The 15057-nt window shown below is 45.8% G+C and overlaps 2 protein-coding genes across 3 annotated transcripts in view; one reads left to right on the top strand and one right to left on the bottom strand.

Moving 5' to 3' along the window:
• CFAP43 (cilia and flagella associated protein 43) overlaps window positions 1–681 on the bottom strand; it is a 43157-nt gene extending 42476 nt beyond the window's left edge. For both annotated transcript variants that reach the window (XM_010409196.4, XM_039553769.1), the window contains exon 1: window positions 558–681. In XM_010409196.4, the coding sequence (XP_010407498.2) occupies window positions 558–616 (59 nt within the window). In that variant the 5' untranslated portion in view covers window positions 617–681. The remainder of the gene's footprint in view (window positions 1–557) is intronic.
• A 2470-nt stretch (window positions 682–3151) lies between these two features.
• GSTO1 (glutathione S-transferase omega 1) lies at window positions 3152–9327 on the top strand. The gene is made up of 6 exons (XM_039553770.1): window positions 3152–3269; window positions 3354–3462; window positions 5002–5224; window positions 6212–6313; window positions 8431–8537; window positions 8789–9327. The coding sequence occupies exons 1-6, from the start codon at window positions 3236–3238 to the stop codon at window positions 8940–8942; spliced, it is 729 nt and encodes a 242-aa protein (XP_039409704.1). The 5' UTR covers window positions 3152–3235; the 3' UTR covers window positions 8943–9327.
• Window positions 9328–15057: the final 5730 nt, after the last annotated feature.

Genomic DNA, 15057 nt, shown 5'->3' with positions numbered 1-15057 from the left:
TAAATTAATGGAGTGACAGTGCAATTTATCATTCTTATATATCCTAAGGGGACAAGGGGAAAGAAAGAAAGGAAGGAAAGGAAGGAAAGGAAGGAAAGGAAGGAAAGGAAGGAAAGGAAGGAAAGGAAGGAAAGGAAGGAAAGGAAGGAAAGGAAAGAAAGGAAAGAAAGGGTCTTTATTGTGCGAGTGACCACGCACTGGAACAGGTTTCCCAGAGAGGCTGTGGAGTCTCCATCACTGGAGCTATTCCAGAACCGTCTGGATGTAATCCCATGCACCACGCTCTGGGATGACCCTGCCTGAGCAAGAAGTTGGACCAGATGACCCAATGTGGTCCCTTGAATCCGACTGATTTGTGATTCTGTGATCTGTGCCCGTGCGAACGCTCCTTTCCCTCTCCCCCCGCGCTATCCTGACAGATCCCGACAGCGCAGCCTCCTTTCCTCTCCCTGCCTGACCGCCCTATTCACAGAGCCGCCGCGGGGTGAGCACAGCGCAGGCCACCGCGCACCCCACCCGGGCTCAGGAGCGTGTGGGGGCTGTGCCGGCCGCCCCACCTCACTTCCAGCGCGGCCTCCGCAGCGCGGGCGGGGCCCTCCATGCCGGGGCCCTCCATGCCCGGTCCCTCCGTGCCCGGTCCCTCCGTGCCGGAGCCCGCCCTGCCCGAGCCCTCAGTGCTCGGGACCCCCGCGGCCTGGCAACAGCAACGACACCCGCCATTGGCCGGGCTCGAGCACGCAGCTGATTGGCCCTCGCCCCTGCGCTAGCCAATCAATGAGCACGGGTGGGTATTTAAAGGCTGGTAGGGGCAGTGTCCGCTTCCATCTGGAGCAGTTGGAAGGGTTCGGGGCGTTGTGGGAGCGTTTATTTTTGATAAAATGGAGTAGTTCTGACCCTGAGCCGCTGATACCTGTGGCCTTTAACCTGGGTGGTTATTGCTGCTGTGTCTAGGAAGCAGGTGCTGAATCAAGTGTAGGAGTGCACCAGCCTTGGGGGAGAGACTGTGGGTTCTGTCTCTTGGTCACCCTGTGTGGCCGTGCACCTGGTCCAGTGTCGTCTGCCCGTCTCTTACCAGGACAGCTGTACCTGTTTTCCTATTGCCTCTTGTGTCTTTCTGGAGTCATTATCCATAAAGGTGTTCAGGAGGGGCCCGGATTTGGTGCTGAGTGATAATGGCTTAGGGGTGACAGTTGGGCTTGATCTTAAATGTCTCTTCCAAACTTGATTTTTCGGTAAGGTACAGAAGTTGTTACTGAATTGTGTATGATAAAGCTCCTGAAGCTTCAGAGTAAGCTGAGGGAAAGTCTTCCCCGGGAAAGAAAAGAAAGTACAGCTGTAGCCTTTTCTTCTGTACTTGAGGCTTTTAGCCTGGTAACACAGTAGGAACCTCCAAGTGTTTAAAAAATAGATTTTCTTTCCTAAAGGGAGGATTGTTACTTACAGTGTCTTGCTTGTGTTTGCTTGCTGTTATTTCCCTGCACAGTGGCGGTGTGCAGTTGTGCAGTACTGATGTGCACTCTTGGTGCTGGAGAGCGGCATTCCTGTCCAGAGGCAGGAGGACAAGCCTGTTCCTTAACTCTTGTCTCCACAGGCACTCTGCATGCCATGCAACACCAGGAGAGAATGAGGAAGTGGGTTTATTTTCTTTGGTGTTTCTGAGGGCATATTGTACCATGTGGGTCTTGTGATGTTTGTTTGAGTTCCTGTATCCTGTCTCCAGGCTGTGAGTTAGCAGACTGCTTGTGTGTTGCATAACTGCTATGAGAAATTTCAAATTATTTTTCTCTATTTTCATCCCCCAAAATTTTGCTGAGTCTTTCCTAAGGATAGGTACTTAGAGGAATGAGGACTATGTCCTCTAACACAGTTGTTTGTTTTTTTTATGGCAGGAGAAATTATTTTGTTGGCAAAGAACACCTTGTGTACAGGTTCTGTTTGCCTTGGGCATGGCAGATTTGCGCAACAAGTTACCATTCCCTTTGTCTGCTGACATGTTTAATACATACATAATCAAGCAGCAGTGACTCAACAAAAATCATGTTCCTCCATTCCCATGGGTAATGGTGTCAAAGCCATGGTTATATTAACAGTGACCATCTTGGTGTTTATCTGGTGGTGAGATCACCACAGAAAATATTGGTCTTTGTGATCTGGTGTCTGAGGCCCAACTCCAGTGACAAAACCAAACCATAAGGTCTCCACAGGTAGAATTTGCCCCCTGTGCAAGCACAGATCCACTGATGAGACTGGAGAACACGCTATTAGCCCTGGGGGTTTGACAGAGAAATGTGCATTGCTGGGAAGGCTGGAATTTTCCCTCCCTTTGCAAGAGCTGTGCCAGCCCACTGGTCCCTACAAATGTGCTGTTTCCTATTAATGTACAGCTCCAACCTGAAGATTATGTGGAGCCACGGGAAGGGAATCATGTCACCTCTGTGGCCAGAGATTAACCTGGACACTGTGTCAATGTGTGAAACTCATAAGAGGAAAGCACTTCCATTTCCATTATATACTCCAGGGAAAGCTGGTGCAAGGAAGTGCCCTAATCTCAAGTGAAGAGGGAGCAAAGGGACAGAGACGACTTCAATCTGTGCTTTGGTTCTTTATTTTGCTCTATGCATGCACTGATGCTCTCACAAAGATCCTGTTTGCAGAAGCAAGCATGAATCCCTCTATGACTGCATGGTAGTAATTAAGTCAGATTTAACTTCAGCTGTGCCCACTTGTCTCTTGGGTTGTTGTCTCCTCTTGGGGTCTTCATCATGAAGCAGAACAGCTGCAGGAGAGAGAAATCCTTCTCGTTACCCTCAAGGTGAGGTTGGATCGGGTTTTGGAGGGTGGTAGATGATGCAGGAGGAAGCGCTGAGGGGAACGTGGTGCCTCACCAGCTGCTGGAGGCACTGCTTATAAATACACCTGGCCCGTGGGATGGAGTTCAGCCGTGGGTATCCTATTTCCACGGGAGTGCCAGACGTGGTTGTGCTGTTATTTGTAAACGAAGAGAGGGAGAGCATCGAGAGCAGCTGAACAGTGCCTGTCCCAGCTGGGTGGGCAGGGCGGTCAGCTCACGGACAGACCACCGGACGAGCTCTCCCGGTCAGCAGAGGGCAGCAGCGCTGCCCCGGGCCGAGAGGGTGGGAAGGGAGGCCGGGAGAGGAGAGGCGGTGCCGGCGGCGCTGGGGCCGGGCGGCGCGGAGCGGCAGTCACGGGTCGGAGCCCATCGCGTCGTGCCGGCATGTCGGGCGATCACTCCCGCAGTCTGGGCAAGGGTAAGCGCCGCGGGGCTGCACGGCGGGGGCAGGCGGGGCGGGCGGTGAGTGCCGGCGGTGACAGCCCCTCTGCTCTCCCCGCAGGCAGCGCGGCGCCGGGGCCCGTGCCCGCGGGGCTGGTCCGGCTCTACAGCATGCGCTTCTGCCCCTACGCGCAGCGAACGCGCCTGGTTCTCCGCGCCAAGGGCATCAGGTGAGCTCCGCGCGGCCCCGCCGCACCGCCCCGCGCCCAGGGCGCGCACGGAGCCAGCGGCGGGCCAGGCTTCCTTTCTCTCCTAAATTAAACATCCGTGAACGAGCTGATTGAGGTTTCTGTGAGTGATTTTGCTCTAAAGATTGAATAAGTAGGCTGCGTATGAAATCAGCTGCATAAAGGCCCGAAGTAAAAACCCCAAACTGATTTTCTTTTATCATTCTTGCCTGTCATAGCTTGTCCTGGGCAAATGTGAGTAGAGACATAACATACTTCTGTTTGGTTTTGATGTGAGCGGGCATGAAAATTCTGGAAGCTACGAATATTCAGTGTTTCTGTTGTATCACTGCCCAGCAAAACACAATAGTGAGTGAATGGCCTTTTTAAAAGGAATGTACTGAGTTCCTATAACATTGTCTTGTTCTCTTGCTGTACTAAGTTAATGAAATTCAGTGTTTGTTTCTTTTTCAAGATAGCCATGTCATTTTAGCATTCTTATATGTTATTTCAGCATTCTTCAATGAGGTTTAATGTCCCCCTTAGTTTACAAATTAAAAGTAACTGTTTTTCCATCTTTTTCTGGTTCTCCCAAGTCCAAGGCCTGCCAGCAGTTTGTTAACCAACACAGGGCTGGGAGTTCATGTTGGAATAGGGAATGCTAACAGGTCTCTTGATAGTAAGATGAGAGTTAAATTAGTTAATTTTGGTTTTTACTTTTTTTTTTTTTTTTTTTTTTTTTAAGAGTAGATGCAGTAAAACTTCTGGGTCTGTTTAATTCTGTTTTTATTTAGTGTCTTTGGACTGATTTTGGAGCTGGGAGGTTTGTTGTAGCATGGTGATTTTGGAGGGGTCTTATGGCTACCTAGATGTGACAGTTGCCTTCTGGTAACTTCTCAGTTGTTTTGAAGGTTCAGCTGTGTTTAGCAGACTTTCGGGCTTACTAGGAATTTTCTGGGGTCACACGTATAACTCAGCATAAACTTATGGTTTGTTAATATAGACATATTTCCCATGTATCTTTTTTTTTATCAATAGCTATTTCCCTTTACCATAAACACCTGTTCTGTGTGAGGCCATAGGTTGGGAAGAAAAGTAGGTAGGATGCTCTCCTGATTTACTCTTTGGTGTAAGGGCAGGTTAAGGTTCAGATGCATTTCTTAATTGGGGTGTAGCTCATTTGGAATCAACTGCTTCTTTCTTAGACTGCCCTTGAACTCAAATGTGATAAGTGTGCTCAGTTCTGATCTTTGTTTTTAGCTTGATCTGATAGTTGGGTGCTTGTTAAACTAATAAAAGACACGCATACAGTCTGCAAGCAACTCATTTTAAGTCTGTGCTTGCTTTCTCCAGCGAAGTGTGGCAGTAATTCTGTGTCAAAGGATTAGTACTGCAAACAACTTCAAAGAAAACGGGAGTACAGGACTTGAGGGTTGAGCCTCTCAAGTATTGAACTGATGAGGTGACTGTGTTTCACCATGGTGTGGGGTGGACTGGAGCAGAACTGAGCCTGTCTGGGTCTTGTTTCTTTTACTCTTTTAGCCATGAAGTAATCAACATCAATCTGAAGAACAAACCTGAGTGGTACTTTGAGAAGAACCCTGCTGGGCTGGTTCCTGTTCTGGAGACCAGCAAGGGCCAGCTGATCTGTGAGTCCCCAATCACTTGTGAGTATTTGGATGAGGCATTTCCAGGGAAGAAGCTGATGCCTTCAGACCCATATGAGCGAGCCTGTCAGAGGATGCTCTTAGAAGACTTCTCAAAGGTACTGTGTGAGCAGAGTGCGATTGCGTTTCTGACTTCACCATTGCACCAAAAACTGCAGCTGTCACTGATGCTGCTTTCATCCTTTAAGGCAGGTCTTGTGTCTGGGACGAGCATTTAAATAAGCAGAGGGGATATTTGGGGCCTTTTGCTGTGAGCACATACAAACCATTGTGTCTTTGAATTGCTCCCAGCATTTATGTGCAAGGATGGATGCAGGAAGGCATCCAAGCTACTGAAAGTTTGTATGACTGAGGTAGGGTTTTGAGCATCCTACAGTAGAGCAAAGGTTAGTAGACCAAACCAGCTGAATATGTGAGACCTGGGAAGTGACAGTTGCTGTATTTTATTCTGATTCTTTCTGTAGGAAGTACTGTGTGCATGCAGGATGAGGAGAGTGCCTGACAGAGCCTAAAACTGTGGACAAGAGATGGCTGTGAACATGGAACATGTATAGGGAGGCTGGTTTTGGCTCTCATTTGTGGTTGGAGCTGGTTGACTGGAATTAGCTTTTCTGTACTAGCATGTGGTTTGAGGAGTCTAGGAAGTGAAAGAAATCAGCTTGGATATGAGATAGGAGAGGAATCAACAGAAGATGACAAAGGGATATGGACAAAGAAGGGGCTAAGTGAGAAGATATATTTGCAACAGGCCTTTTTTAAACAGACATGATGAGAAGAGAGTTACAGGGAAGTATGTTGCAAGAAAGAAAATGTGCAGATGGGAAACACCCTTCTATTCACTATTCTCATATTACAAGACTAAAATTCATTACTATTTGTATTCATTCTTCCTCTAGGCTTTTGTTTGCCTTTTATGAAGTATAGATTTTTATTAATGGACTTTATTTAACTCTTTAAAGTAAAATCTTTTAAGCTTTAACTTGCATTTGATATCTTAACATCTACGTTAACATTTTAAGTTTTGAGTGACTTGCTTGTATTCTTGTACTAGGTGCATTAAAAACTTTATACTTTCCTTTGTATAGATAACATCCTTGCTTTTCAAGCATGTTTTGGCAGTCAAAGATGGACAGGACACCACGGCACTGAAAGCAGAGATTGCTGAAAAGTTTGGCAAACTTGAAGAGGTGAGAGTTATTTCATGATAATGAGCAGATTGCCAGCCTTTATATGATTCCTTTTTTTCCTTTCATACCATGGCCTTTGGAGGTGGATCTCTCATTTAGTTGGTAGTTAGAACAAGATATGATCTCTCAATTTACTACCCCTGCCTAGGATGCACAAGGGCACCATTAGAGTAAATTTCAAGTAGATAAACTAAACTTAATCTAATGATGAAGACTGTGTAGACTTGTAGAGATTTTTGAATTCTAGTTGTCTTGGATATCTTTGTTCTGCTTTAAGTGAAGGAGACCTTGCAGCATTGCAGGTTGAAACTTAACCACAACAATCATGTACTAAAAGCAAGGGCTGAAGAGTCTGAGCTGTGGAAGAGCATCTGTGCTTGAAAGCAGTGCAGACACTTTGGTGATGACATAAAATCTTTTTCATTCTAGGGTTTATCTTTGGGTGTGGGTGGAAGCAGAATGTAATGTGTCCCGTGTAGAAATCCAACCGTGGACTATGTTCTGCTACTGGTGGTGTAATGCAACTTCAGTGGAGCTCCAGGAAGTGTCAGGTGGCTTTGATATGCTGTATTAGCTACTTTGACAGTCCATGTCAGTAATGGTTCTCGGCTAGTCTGAACAGCTCTCAGACTTGCCTTTGTCACGAACCCATTCCTTCTGTCTTTAGTAGCCACAGACAATTGTTGGGTGGACCAGTGAAGGAGAGTTCTTCCAGAGTATTTCTGTTCTGGTGCAAAGCTGCCAATAACCTCTTAGTACTTTCCTAGTTCTCCTAACAGTGCTGTGCATTCTGCTTTCCCTTCCCCTTGGGTTGCCAAAACACAGTTTCCAGCGTAGTCTTGTCCATCTGGTCAGACTGAGGCTGGAGTAGTGCAGATAACGAGTTCCTGGGGGAAGTTGTGTGTTTCACTTCCATGAAATACAGGTGTATTAACCTTCTTCCTGCTTGATTAATACTGTGAAATAAATTGCTGTTCTTTCAGTGTCTCTATTTTACTATACCCTGAATGATTTTGCAGCAGCTGCTGATGGTCTGTGAATGGGAGGCCAGAACAGAGCCATGCAAACTTCCCTCAGTGTATTGCAAGAGATATTTCAGAGGGGAAGTACTTTGGAACACTTCTGTATTTTGATTTCTGCTGCCCGACAGAGGGGGCTGTGTTCCTGTCTCTGTCCTGTGCAGCTGCTGGTTGTGTTCTGCCTGGGAGCTCAAATAGCTCGGTACTTCCCAAAGGCCTTCTTTAAAATTTCTGCTAGATCATGGGGGTTGTGGACAGGGAATAAATGCCACGAGTGTATAGAATGGTGTGTGTCCAAACAGACCAAGATTTGTAAGGTCTCTTGAGTTCCACCTATAAAACACCCAGGTGTGTGAAAACAGAGGCACTAGTGTAATTAAAGAAGATACCAAGCTCTGGAGGGTCCTTAAAGGATATTAAACTTGGATGACTATGGCACTTAAAAATGCATCAGAATCATAAGTGTAACAGGAGAACTTGCTGCATTCTTTGTGGCCCTGCTTTCCGTGCTGAGCTGTGAGGAGGATCTCTTTCTGGTGTAAGTTACACTTGCTTCCTGTTGCCTTTACACCTGGAATCAAATGCAGTTTGAGATGTAATGTTAGAAGTACTTCCCTGACATCACGTGGCCTCAGCTGCCATGGCAAAAGAGTCCCTGCTAAAATGGTGCTCTAATTTACCAGGATGATAAATTTAACTGGATTTGTTGCTCAAGAAATGCATGTGTGCTGTTGTGTTCGATTAGTCTGTGCCATTAATGCTTTATGACACGCAAGAAATCACAAACATATTCTGAGCTAACCTGCTCTTTGTGCACATGCTGCAGCTTGCTAGTGATTCATATTTTGTGGCAGTTTTTGAACCTCTGGAGAAGAGCTGGGCTTAGTTTATGAAATAGCAGCTGTAGTATTAAGCTTAACTATACTGACTAGATTCAACTCTGCTAATACTGCATGCACAAGAGAAATATACTGTATCTCCTTCATTTGCTCACTGATCCCTGTAGTGTGCCTGCCTTCCACTAGGAAGTGGGGGTTTTGTGTAGTGTTCTGCTGCACTTTTCCTTCAGGGGCAACTGACATCTCTCACCCTTCACAGGTTCTGTCCAAACGCAACACGGTATTTTATGGTGGAGACTCAGTCTCAATGGTTGACTACATGATCTGGCCGTGGTTTGAACGTCTGGAAGCATTCCAGCTGAAAGAGTGAGTACCTTGCCTGGCTTCTGGTGTGTTCTGAAGTGCCTCAGTGTTAATATTCCTTGTGTACACTGCAGCAATGGGCCACTCTTGGGGGCTGCTGAAGAAAGTTTGTATTGTGTTGCAGTTTGGGGGAAGCATCCTGCTCTAACTGGGACAGAGAAAGTAGTAAAATGGAACTGTTCAAGCTGTTCTGTTTCCTTGATGCCCTCCAGATTTTCCATTTGCATTACTCAGTCCCTTCCTTTTTCCTGTAGCTCTTTGAATCACGCCCCAAAGCTCCAACGCTGGGTGGAGGCCATGAAGGAGGACCCTGCTGTCAAGGCTACAATAACTGACCCGCAGACATTCAAAAACTACCTCCAGCTGTATTTGAAGAACAGCCCTGAGGCATGTGATTATGGGCTCTGAGGTGCCAGTAGGCACATGCTGGCTGAAGTCTCAGTGCTGTTTTTCAGTGTGGGAAGTCAGTGTAATTTGCTGGGGGCTCTGCTCTGGTTGCATTTCATAATGGGGAATAAATCAGTGCTGAAAAGGCTGAGAAACCTTCTGTGAACTCTACTCCTTCCTGTCACGAGAAGGATGTGCTGGCTTCAAGAAGGAGATGGAAAGTCATTGTTGGCCATGAATATTGCATAAAGGAAAACTTCTCTACTCAGAGGTGATGGTCTGTAATCTCTGGGCTCTTGGTAGGCATGGCAGTGGGCAGTCCCTGAACTGATGCTCTTACCTGATTTAAAAATTGTAATACTGGTGTCTTGAAAATGAATAAAAAGCAAACAATGTTGTCTTCAAACAGTTTTTCCTTCCTGTTTCTGGGCAGCTATTAGTCACTGGACTGGTTGTACAGAGAGAGAGGAGCAGTGCACTGTAAAGGCTACAACAGATAGTGTGGCTTGTGAAGTTAAAATGTGATTCCTAGTGCAAACTGGTTGGTCTCTTCAGACAGCTCTACTGCCAAAACACTGACTTTGCAGACCTGCCCTTCTACCCCTGCTGAAGTCATGTTTGCAGGAACCATCTAGTAAGGGCTTCCAGTTTCAGTTAGATATGCTAGGTTGTAATCCTCCTCTGCCCTTCCAAAGTAGTGTTGTGTTTTTTGTAGGTTCTAATCTAAAGGCTGGAGTAAGGAGTAAAGCCAACAGAAACCATATCCTGAGCAGAAGGACATTTATTTTCTATTCTCAGAATTTAAAGCATTGCTCTGTTTGTCAAGGTGTAGGTGAAATTAGAGAACAAGTAAAAGGAGTTTAGTCAGAACATTATGCTGGTGATGTCTTGCTGCTGGTGAAGGAAAGATACTCGTTTCATCAGCTAAGTGGCAGGATCAGAGCTTTTCAGCTGAACATCTCCTCTATGTTAGTATAGCAGAGTGAGGACAAGATTATTTGAATCACAAGCAGTCACAGGGAAAACTTCTTCCTCTTCTGTTTTTCCTTTTCTTTTTTCCTGTCCACATCTATGATTCATTCTGATGTTGCTCAGCTGTGTATGTCTGTCAGACCACTAGCTGCCCAAACTAGCCATAAAAACTAGCACACAGGAAGAAATAAGGCAAAGCAGCATGTCCAAGGGCAGGGCTGTGGTTCCCATGGGGCTGAGGTGGTTGTCAGGAGAGATCCAAGACTGTTCCTATCTGCCTCCCACTGAGGTGGTTGTCATGAGAGATCCAAGACTGTTCCTATCTGCCTCCCACTGCAGTGAGGTGAGGTAGCATAGCAGAATATGGTGGTTCATGGGTTTCATTGTAATTGAGGCACTGGGAGTCTTGGAGCTTTTCTGGAGGAAAAGTGGCCTGATCTTTTTCCTGTAACAGGTTCTGCCCTGGCACAGTAACTCTGAGGCAGTGCATGCTCATGCAACTTCAAGTAGGAAAGAGAGATTTGATGAGGAAAAATAATGAGCAGGAACTTCGTCATTTAGCCTGTGGCTATTGGAGGGGCTTGTTTATGCTCTTACTAGCTTTAATTCAAACTATGCAGCTTTCCCCCTCCTGTTTATCTTTGTGGCTTTTAAACACATCTGGCACTACTTAGAGAAATAATAATTATGCTGCTGTTCCTTCCAAAATACTGTAGTTTTTTAAAAAAAATTCCAGTCAGGATGTGATGCTACACATGTTTTGTAGATTGTCAGTACAGGACCCAGAGGAAGCCTAGAGCTGTGAAGTATTGTCAGGATGTGGATCTGGGCCCTTTCATTAGATGAAAGCAGGGTTTGAGCTTTATGAAGCCAATGTCTCTGAAGCAGTGTTGGTGGGATCTTGGTGGCAAATCTCCAAGAATTATCTGCAGAGCATTTTGGTTTTATTAGCAGCTCTGCTTTGTGTAGGGCTTGTTAAAAGCTGTTAGGATAGTGCTAGAAATATGTTACAGTTTGCTCCAGTGTGTTATTTGACTGTTGTGGGAAATGTGACATTAGGGAGATCCAATAATAGGTTAAGAATAGAGATCAGCATCCAAAAACTGAACTGGCTCCAGCCAGACTGCAGTAACCCAGTGATTGTGTTATCTGAACAGAAAGAAATGCTCTCCCCATCTTTATTTAGTGGCTATAGTGTACCATTATAAATGTCCTACTTCAGAAAAAAAAGAAAGTAAAATGAAATATTCTGCCTTATAATTTAGTATTAAATATCTGTGTTCTAAATCCCCAGGCAAACAGCTGGGGTCTTGAACTCAATTCAGCGCAGCAAGAAATGCAGGCCTCAGGCAAAGTGTTTTTAATGTGGTAATGAATATGCAATACTGGCCCAGTCTTGAAAGGAAATGACAAGTTATGTGGAATGGACTGGCTCTTTCCTTTCAGGGTGAATGGGCGTAAAGGAGACATTTGCATTTTCAGTTTTGGTCAACACAAGAGAAAGATGGAAGCTGGTAAGTAAAGGATCAAGCAGATGAACAGCTCTTCCCTTTGGTCAGAGCTCTCCTTAAAACCTGTGGATTAGATAGTCCAGTAAGTATGGTATTTACTCATCTTCTGCTCCATGTTTTGCCCTTGAAAATTGTTAGTGCTCTTGCTTTCTAAAAAAGAGGGGGTTTTTGTTTCTTTGTTTCTTTTCTGTTATTGTGCCACGAAATATAACTGCTACTAGCACAGGTTAAAAAAGACAAATTCAACGTCAAGCAAACAAGGACAGAGTCTGTCTTATAAAAATAGTGAGTTTAGTACTCACTGAGAGATACTTCAGGTTAGCAAGGCATTGGGCCTTGTTCTGTCCTGCATTTGTAGCATGTCCTTGTATCTTTACTGATGTCCTTGAGATGTTTGGTACCCTCTTACAAGATGTGGTCCAGTGTACTAGTTTGAAAACAAACCAGTGGGAGGTACCAAGTCAGAATAACAATTTAATAGGGAAATTAAAGAAAAGGAAAAACTAAAAGAAAACACTGGTTCAAACTGACAGAGTCAAGATACAACCTGACACCCTGTTAGTCAGGGTGGTGGTAACAGTCTGGTAGAATGGTGGCTGCAGTTCTCTGAAGCAGTGATCCTGTAGAAAAAAAGGCTGCTCTTCCTCAGAAGGTCCAGTGGTGGCTGTGTAGCTCCTGTCCTCTGGAAATCCAGTGGAAGGGTTGTCTCTGGTGTTCAGAGTCTCAGATTATATCCACGATGGGATGCTTGGTTGCTGCCTCTGGGTGGAGCATCTCACAATGGGGTAATGAGTCACGAGGCCAAGTGTTGATTAGGCTCATTAACAGAAGATAGTCTGGAGGGAGTTATCTCTGAGTCATGTGGCAAGGCATTGATGGGCCATTAACAGAAGATAGTCTGGGGGGAGGAGGCAAGGAAACACTGCCCCACCTGATTTCAACAGCTCATGAGGATGGTAATAGAATACACTGCAACCCAGGACATCTGGTGTTTTTTCATTATAATTTTAGGATCCCTTATATTGAAGCCAAGAGAAAGGTAGAAGGGAGCCAAGATAGGAGGAAGGAATGGGGATCCTAGGTTCTCAGATCTGAGTGTTGGGTAAGTTGAGTGGGAATTTGGGTGAATAGGACTGTGGCTATAACAGAAGGCCCTTCCTTGGGGAAATTGTTGAGAAGTTGCTGTCTAGGGAGGTATTAAAAGGGCCAATGGTTCTTGTGCTGAAAGTAGTAGTAACTGGAGATACTGGTTTGAAAATTCTCAAAAATCATGTACTACAGACACCTGGAACACTTGAGTCAAGCCCACACAGATGCCTGTGGATTTGTTGGCTTTTTCTAATCAATCAAAAAGAAAAAGGAAATCTCAACTTCTTGCTGTGTTTCACTTAATCTCAGCTTCTTGCCATGCTTCATTTAGCAGCTGTCTGTCCTGCTCACCAGACAGGCCTGGCTGTGTTGGCACAGTGTTACATGTCCTGGGACTGCTCTCCCCAGTTTTCCACTGTTGTGGCATCTGTAATGTTCCCCTGCATTAGCAGGGTTTGAGAACTGCCTGTTTCTTATCCTCTCTCCTCTCTTTACGAGTAGCCTGATTATTTCACCACTGTTCCTTGGCCACAGATTTCACTTGGGAGCAGCTCATGAAAATGCAGTCTCTTTAAAGTCATGGGGTCAGGTGCAATTCTATGAAATCACTCCTATTTTCTGTAAGATGGAAACAGTCTTTTCTAGTGCTGGTCCAAAGCCAACAGGGATGGCAGTTGCTGATTTATCTGAGTGAAGTAATGATGCCACATGATGTCATTAGTATTTTTCCCCTTCTACAACACTTCGATTTACTAAAACAGGAGTTTCAAAACTTGTCAGTGAGATGCAGCTGTGCTTGGGGTGGAGTGTGACAGCTGTTTAGCAGTCTGCAATAACACTGTATCTGAGTCCAGGAGGGAGTGAGAATGCAGCTGGTATGAAGGGGCTGATGTATGGAGCCTGTTCTGTGCCTCTCACAGCATCTCTTGGTGAGCAGGAAGCAGCTTGTGAGAACTGCAGCATGTGCTGCAGGTTTGTGTCTTAGAAACACCACCCTTGGCAAAGCCAATGGAAAAAGCTATCTCCCCAGGGGAAAGGGAGCCAGGAATAGGGGCATTGAACAGCCACAAGCTGGGTAGGGAACAGACAGTGTTTCCTGTAAACTGCAAACCATTTGCATGAGTCACCTATGTGACTGCACAGCAAAAGCATAGGAGGGCTGAGAAAAAAGGAGGAAAAAAAGCTGCCAGCTTCAGAATGCCTGAAGAATCAATGAGGACCAATGGAGGCATTATGACTTAATACTGTCCTTCCTGTAGCTCTCTGCAGCATTCCTGCTACACCAAAGGATGCTTTTGTGCCTTTCCTCCTGCCACTCAAACCATCCTCAGAAGGGAGCTCTCAACAAGCATGTGCTTTGGGCCAATCCACAGGTTGGAGTGTGGTTGTTTTTTTTCCCCTATACATTCATCACAGAGCTCTTTTCTGTGGTTGTTCAGGCTTGGAAGCAGAGTTTGTCTCCTCTTACTTGTAGTAATTAAGGCATGGTGATTAATCAGCTGTTTGTCTTTGTGGGATGACAGCTCTGATATAACCTGTGTATTCAAGCCCACAGATTAGGTGCCTCAGTTCCCCTCCATATGCTTTATGTGCCTTGGCTGTTTTGTCTTGGTGTATCTCTGCTCTGGATCAAACCTTTCACTTGCAAAGCTTTGCCAGGTGTGGCTCTGGCAGGGGAGTCAGTGTGGGGCTAATGGTAGAAAGCTGCATGTGGACAAGCCTTGCTTTTCCCTCATTTTGCATACAGGAGGTTTGTAATACTGACATGATGTGATAGCCCTGAGAGTGAACTGAACTGGCAGGAATATCCTGCTGTGAGTGCAGAACACCTCTGTTCCGTGGGAACGCCCGTGTGAGGGAGGCCAGGAGGGGCTGCTCTGGATCATCTGTGCTTACAGGCACAGGAACCATCCAGGGCTGCCCTGCCCTGCCTGGTGTGAGCTGGCACATGGTATCTAGCTTGCGAACATCTCCCTGAGGATTTGGGAAATCCCTCTGTGCTGTCTGATTCCCAGCAGAGGGCTAGAGAGCAAGACTGAAGGTTGGGAGCCATGGAATGGATTTCTGCCGTGGCGCACCTGGGGAGGTGAAGTGACTGATGAGTCAGGCTGTGCACTGTGGTTACTGATCCCGGTCCTAGCTCTGCCCCCTGGGCCTGTATTGCACTGTGTTGGATCCTGAATGTTAGATTGTCTGCAGAAGGGTGCCTAATAGCACTTCCAGTGGCATTGTGTCATGGCTCTTCTGGAAAGTAGAACAGTACAGACAGAAATTTAATCTTGTCTCCTTACATGACTAAGTCTTTGAGTTGAGGGTGTTAGTGGCTATGGGCCCACTAGTGGATTTGAAGATAGTTTCATGTCTAAAATAGACTCTTGTTCCTGCTGAGTGCCTAAGACACCTTTAAGACCTTCATTGGTTTTATTTTGGGGGGGGGGGCACATTTTTTAACCCAGTGCCACAGACAGACATTTTACAGGCACTCACATATCTGAACAGGCTGTATTTAAATGTTTCAGCTCAGCACCTTCTGTGCTTCCCCCTCAAAGCAGATCAATAGAGCT

This window comes from Corvus cornix, chromosome 6 (assembly GCF_000738735.6).
Source record: "Corvus cornix cornix isolate S_Up_H32 chromosome 6, ASM73873v5, whole genome shotgun sequence".
Lineage (NCBI taxonomy): Eukaryota > Metazoa > Chordata > Aves > Passeriformes > Corvidae > Corvus > Corvus cornix.
Note: the sequence above shows the minus strand (reverse complement) of the source record. Positions and strands in the feature narration are given on the sequence as shown.